The sequence below is a fragment of the Rhinopithecus bieti genome, unplaced genomic scaffold, assembly GCF_001698545.2.
Source record: "Rhinopithecus bieti isolate Rb0 unplaced genomic scaffold, ASM169854v2 scaffold_50877, whole genome shotgun sequence".
In the NCBI taxonomy this organism is placed as follows: Eukaryota; Metazoa; Chordata; class Mammalia; order Primates; family Cercopithecidae; genus Rhinopithecus; species Rhinopithecus bieti.
In genome coordinates, this window is record NW_016821745.1 from 621,982 (window position 1) to 628,817 (window position 6,836).

The 6,836-nt window shown below is 49.0% G+C and overlaps 1 protein-coding gene across 1 annotated transcript in view; it reads right to left on the reverse strand.

The window, feature by feature from the left end:
* NOM1 (nucleolar protein with MIF4G domain 1) overlaps positions 1–6,836 on the reverse strand; it is a 23,988-nt gene extending 17,152 nt beyond the window's left edge. Inside the window, exons 1-3 of the mRNA XM_017860589.1 lie at positions 5,807–6,836; positions 3,585–3,712; positions 1,936–2,131 (exon numbers count right to left, since the gene is read on the reverse strand). Of these exons, the coding sequence (XP_017716078.1) occupies positions 1,936–2,131; positions 3,585–3,712; positions 5,807–6,799 (1,317 nt within the window). The 5' untranslated portion in view covers positions 6,800–6,836. The remainder of the gene's footprint in view (positions 1–1,935; positions 2,132–3,584; positions 3,713–5,806) is intronic.

The following is a 6,836-nucleotide window of genomic DNA, read 5'->3' on the forward strand; positions in this document are numbered from 1 at the left end:
CGCCACCTCGCCCGGCTAATTTTTTTGTATTTTTTAGTAGAAACGAGGTTTCACCGTGTTAGCCAGGATGGTCTCGATCTCCTGATCTCGTGATCCCCCCGTCTCGGCCTCCCAAAGTGCTGGGATTACAGGCTTGAGCCACCGCGCCCGGCCTCCTATGCCTATTACATTAACTAACTCACTGACCTTAACGACTGGACACAGGAAGACTCGGAGGCACAAGCTCATCTAAGTGACACAGACCGTGCTGGTACAGCACGTTCTGTGCTCAGGCAGCGTCTCCACCCACCCTACACCACCTTCAGCACAGAAGCCCCAGTGACAAGAAGGCTAATTCATTTTGGCAAATCTGTGCATCTTAGAGCAAGCTTTGGAGAGCCCCAGTTAGTAAGACTCTAGATAACTGTTAAGATTATAATTGAGAGAAAATAATATAAAAATGAAGTGAATGTGACTAGCACTGCAGTAGAAAGCATGCTTGCCTAGGAGCCCAGAAAACAAGTTGTGTACTTTTAACAAGACGTGATCTTGGGAATTTCACATAGCGCTTCAGTGGCTTTGCCTGCTGCACTGCAAAGCAGGCTTCGGCAAATGTCTGTCCTGATCTCACCGGGACACTCTGGGATCAAAGATGAAAAGGAGACAGAAGTATATAAACGTACACCAGGGAATCAGACTTTTAGGGATGCTGTGCTGGAATGGCCTATTTTTTGGAGTACAGCTGTCAGAAAGCAAAAACTAAGAACCACCATCAAAAGAGACGGTATCATTTAAAGGTCCAAATGGGTGAAACACTGCATTTGCAGGTAAATACTGTATCGTGGGAAAACTAAGCCTCACAGACCCAACCACCCATTCGTTCACCTACCTCAAAACAAACTCCTTTAACTGGACTGATTTCCTCCAACACACCTGAAATCAGCTCCCTTGGGGGACTGCAATATTGACTGGGAGGGTTATGACTTTCCTGTATTCAATTAAGACAGAACAGGCCCAGAAGAGGGCAGTGACTGTGGAACCAGGGCCATCACCAAAGAGCCTCCCTGACTTTAACCACCAGGGTCATGGACCAAGAATACGAAAGGGATGTGGGGGTGGGGTGGACATTTACTTTGCACCTGTCAGGTGCCAGATGTTTTCTGTACACGGTTCAATCCCGACAAAAGCCCACTTCATTGATGAGAAAGGGCCACAACACAGAAAGGGCACCAGGCCTCCCTGAACATGTCCAGGTAGCTCCACGCCCCCATGCTCTCACATCTCCCATCAATACCAACACCTCAGTAGTGAGACCACACCAACCATTATCTTCCAAACATCTGAAATAAATCAGTGTTAAGGGAGAAGTGCAAAGGAAATGAAGGCACATCTGAGATGTCAGTCCAGAAGAAAATGAAGATAAAAGACATGCTAGGCTGGACAGAACAGGGCTGGGCATGGCAGCTCCCTCCTGCAATCCCAGCACTTTGGGAGGCCAAGGCAGGAGGATCACTGGAGCCCAGGAATTTGACACCAGCCTGGGCAACAGAGTGAGACTCCACTTCTACCCCGGCCAAAAAAATTAGCCAGGCGTGGTGGTGTGCACCTGCAGTCCCAGCTACTCTGGAGGATAAGTGGGAGGATCACCTGAGCCTGCAGCTGTGATCGTGCCATGGCACTCCAGCCTAAACGACAGACTGACACCCTGTCTCAAAAAAAAAAAAAAAAAAAAAAAAAAAAAAAAAAAAAAAAAAAAAAAAAGAACGGACAGGCAAATCAAGTACTTCCTGAATGCTCTTTACAATTACATGACATAGACAATGTAGTATTTATTCAGAACAAAAAGGAATTAACACAAGAACCACCCACAGCACACAATGATGCACTTATCAAGCCTATCATTAAAATAATCGCCACGAGACACAGGTGACAGCCTGGAGAAAGGTACAACTGTACCTCGATTCCAACGGTGTGGTGAAGGACGCCGACTAAGAGAACATGCTCCATCATCAGTCTGCTGGGCATGGCCGAGGCAGTGACGCAGGCACCCATGAGGGCGGAGGTCAGGGTGTCATTCATGTCCTTTCTGCTGTGGGCCATGTACAGCTCCTCCAGCTGCCCACTGATGGAAGCCATGTTGGGTTCACTCAACCTGCAGAGAATTGTAAAGACAGAGAGCAACTATGTTTCCCATTAGGAATTTTCAGTTCGATTTTAAAAAATTAAAAAGTTATCCATACCAACAATATATTCTATTTTTGTGTACACTTTTGACCCCTTCACTATTCTTATATTGACCCAATAACCCAGCATATATTATTCATAACCACATAATATTCTGGAATCCCGAAACAATGTAATTGCTGTCTTCACAAGATGAAATGTGGCCACACGGAGGCATACCCTGGATTAAGTCTACTGAAACATAGGTGAGGACACTCCCCTGAATATCCTGACCTGATATCTCCACAGGCAGAGTCCAGACTTAGGATGTGCTGTTAGAAAAAATGCTAACTTTTTATTTCTTAGGTGGCATAGAAATCCTTAGTTCCTAACACTAGAAAAGGCTGCTCTGTTTGAACGGGTAGCAGGGGAGACTATATACACATGTACATGGAAGGTTATTCATTGTGCACCTGTGCTAATACAGAACTCAACATTAAAACAGAGGTTTACAGTAAATTCCCAGGATAATAGGAAACAAAAAGCAATACAAGGGGGTGGGTGAGGCCATGGAGGGGCAGCAGGAGAGAGATGGTGGTGAGTTTTATCTTGATTGCAGTGGTGGTAACTCGAATCTTCATGTGATAAAACTACACAGACCTGCTTGGGTGCAGTGATTCACGCCTGTAATCCCAGCACTTTGGGAGGCCGGGGCAGGTGGATCACCTGAGTTCGGGAGTTTGAGACCAGCCTGACATACATGGAGAAACCCCATCTCTACTAAAAATACAAAACTAGCTGGCGTGGTGGTGCATGCCTGTAATCCCAGCTACTCGGGAGGCCGAGGCAAGAGAATCGCTTGAACCTGGGAGGTGGAGGTTGCAGTGAGCCAAGATCGCGCCATTGCACTCCACCCAGTGCAACAAGAGCAAAAAACTCCATCTCAAAAAAGGTCACACGCATACACCCTCAAAACCAAAGAGCTGATGGGCACGCGTAACTGCCAAAGCCCCACCAGTATGGTTTCCAATCAGTTGTTTAAATGTTCTGTTCTTAAAGTGGTTAACAACAAAATGCAGACATGAGCAATGAGTACGGGGGATGGAAGACCAGGTGACTGTGTTCCTGCAGAGTGGACATAGGCCAGTCCTTCCAACACTGTCCTTAGATGCACAAAGAACCTCTGCCCTATTCCTTCCCACTTCTCAGAATAACCATGTGGGCACTGGGGCTGCTCTCAAACCCTGAAGGGATTCAAAGTATCCAACAGTTGGGTATCCTCTCCTTCTCGAGGTATGGGTCTGGGTGCATGAAGACAAGAACAGAAAGGATCCGATCAACTGTCCCCATCACTTCGATTTGAATTGCGGGGATAACTCCTACATTTTTAGAAAACAGACAAGCTCCTTAAGTGATACCGCGTAACAATACTGCCAGGTCACCTGTTAAGTAAACCTTTCACGTGTTTCTTCAGCCTTTCTAGTTCTTCCTTTTTCCTGAAGTCCACTGTCTCCTCAGCGCGCCTCACATGAGGTGGCATGTACTTCTCACCACTTTCACAACGACTCCGCTTGAAAAGAGAAATAAATTACAAACAATTTACACTGACCAAATCCTGTTTCTTTTCTTTGCCATATGTGCATTTAAATATTAAATTCCCAAGAACTGGTGGAAGCTGCTACTGATCATTGCTGCCTAAATACATCAGATTTATTGAGTGCTTAGTATATGGGTAAACATTCCACTCATCAGGATGTGCATGTCATTATTTCCATTAATGCTATTAATAATACATTTCATCATCTCGTTTTCCCCTGCGCAGTTCTTCAGACCTAGCTGTGCACCTCTGGTATCTGCTCAACTCCAGCAGAGCCCTATCTACTGCGCTTTTGCTCGGCCTTAATTTACTGCAGGCACAGTAGCATACAAATACCTAAATTAAACATACCACTAGTTTTGGAGGAAAAGTGTCCTAAAAATAATTTCAAACTTGTTTAAAAGTAGTATCTAAGTTTATATGACAAAAATCAAAACCGGCTGGACACTGTGGCTCACATCTGTAATCCCAGCACTTTGGGAGGCTGAGGCGGGTGGATCACGAGGTCAGGAGATCCAGATCATCCTGGCTAACACGGTGAAACCCCTTCTCTACTAAAAATACAAAAAATTAGCCGGGTATGGTGGCGGGTGCCTGTAGTCCCAGCTACTTGGGGAGCTGAGGCGGGAGAATGGCGTGAACCCGGAAGGTGGAGCTTGCAGTGAGCCAAGACTGCGCCACTGCACTCCAGCCTGGGACACAGTGTCAGACTCAGTTTAAAAAAAAATAAACAAATAAAAACCAGCTCACTATTTCCTAAATTATCAAGGGGGGTGGTGGTGTTTGCAAATCATTAAGGACACAAACATTTGTAAGGCAAGATCCTCACTGCTAGAGAGTTTAAACCTGGTTCAACAAATATGTGTATACATAGAAGCTGAATATTTGTATACATAGAACTAGTGCGATGTGGGGAGAAGGAAATGCAGGCAATTCCATACAGCTGCCTCCAACCATGAGCTACATGCAAAAGAACGCTGAGATAAAATATGCAAGAGGACAGCCCATGAAAGCCTTGATTGCTACATCCTGGATTCTGAACTTTTTTTTTTCTTTGAAACAGAGTCTTGCTCTGTCGCCCAGGCTGGAGTGCAGTGGCGCGATCTCGGCTCACTCTGACCTTTGCCCCCCTGGTTTAAGCCTCAGCCTTCCAAGTAGCTGGGATTACAGGCGCCTGCCACCAGGCCCGGCTATTTTTTGTATTTTTAGTAGAGACGGGGTTTCACCACGTTAGTCAGGCTGGTCTCAAACACCTGACCTCAAATGATCCGCCCGCCTCAGCCTCCCAAAGTGCTGGGATTACAGGCGTGAACTTTATCTTTAATTCAATGTTGAACTTTATCCAGGGGAGTGCTGTAAATTAGCTTTGGGTTTTAGAAAATTCACTCTAGAGGCCGGGCGCGGTGGCTCAAGCCTGTAATCCCAGCACTTTGGGAGGCCGAGACGGGCGGATCACGAGGTCAGGAGATCGAGACCATCCTGGCTAACCCGGTGAAACCCCGTCTCTACTAAAAAATACAAAAAACTAGCCGGGCGAGGTGGCGGGCGCCTGTAGTCTCAGCTACTCCGGAGGCTGAGGCAGGAGAATGGCGTAAACCCGGGAAGCGGAGCTTGCAGTGAGCTGAGATCCGGCCACTGCACACCAGCCTGGGCGACAGAGCGAGACTCCGTCTCAAAAAAAGAAAAGAAAAGAAAAGAAAAGAAAATTCACTCTAGAAGTCGGGAACGGCAGATGTCCTTGGATACTTGAAAGAGGCCTGAACGGATGGGGTGGGTTGCTTTGCTTTAGACCTGGGCCGGTAAACACAGAATGAAGATGCCGCACTGTGGAGACAGCCCTGAAGTCCCCGGGATAAAAATGTCTTTATAGTGCTTTTTCCCTAAACTTTACATTATGAAAATTTAAAAACATGAAAGACCGAATAGAGTAACGTACCCGATTTACTCACATTCAGCTGAAACCATTATCAAGACACCAAGTCTGTGTCATTTCTGTCTCACGCCCTCCTCCCCGCCCCGTTATTTTGAAGGAAATCCCAGAGGGCCTAGAGAGTGTTCACACGATACCTGCTCCGTTATGTCACCGTCCTCCGAGGAATTTTCACTCTTTTCTTCATCTTCTGCAAAACGGACTCTCTTCTCCCTCCTTTTCTCCTGTGTTCCCTTCCCCTTTTCTTCCCCCTGTTCTTGTTCTGTATCCTCGTCGTCGTGCTCGCTCTGCGCTTCTGCTTCTGCTTCCTGCGCCTTTTTTTCCTTTTCTACGTCTTCCTCCTCCTCTTCACTTTCGTCCTGGGAGTCACTCTCTAAGTCACTTTCGGAGAGTGTCTGTCCGGCATCTTCCTCCTCCTCCTCACCACTGCTGTCGTACAAGCCGCTATTTTTCCCAGACTCCAGGGCTCCCAGAATATAGTCGAGCCCGTCGCGTGCAAAGCTCAGCGGCACGGAGCTGCTGCCGTCCTTCTTTTTGCGCTTGTTCAAGCCGAGGCAACGCTCCAGCTTTCGGATCTCTCGGTCCTCCTCCTCGTTGGCCGCTAGAAGCGCCCGTTTTCGGGCAGCGGCGGTGGCGGCTGCGGAGGGTCTAGTCTTTGCGGTGGGGGCCGTGACCTTGGCCTTGACCCGGGAGGGCTGCGGCTCCTTGGGAGGCGAGGGGTCCCGACGAGGGGCTGGGCGGGCGCGCTCCTCCGTGTCCCGCCGGGGACCGCTCGCTTCTTCGGCTCCGCTTCGGCCTCCCGGGCCGGGACCCTCGTCGGGACCCGCCGTCCTCTGCAGCCGGCGTGCTTTCCGAAGGTGCCGCTTCTCCTTCCTCAGTTCCTTGCGACTTTTTCTCCCTCCCGGGCGGAAGCGCACCGGGGCGCCGGGCCCCCCGCAACCCTCGGGAGCCTCGCCCTCCGAAGTCGCGTGCACGAACTCCTTCACCGCTAGTTTCAGTCTCTTCAGGGCCTTGTCCCCACCGCCGCCTGGACCGCGGCGCGGACCGCGGCCCACTTTGCGCTTCATGCGGACCACGCGTCCACGGGAGCCTCCCGGGCCGGCCTCTCCGGGGTTCCTGGACGACGCCATTTTTCGAGACGCGTGGACTCACGACTTCCGGCCGAGG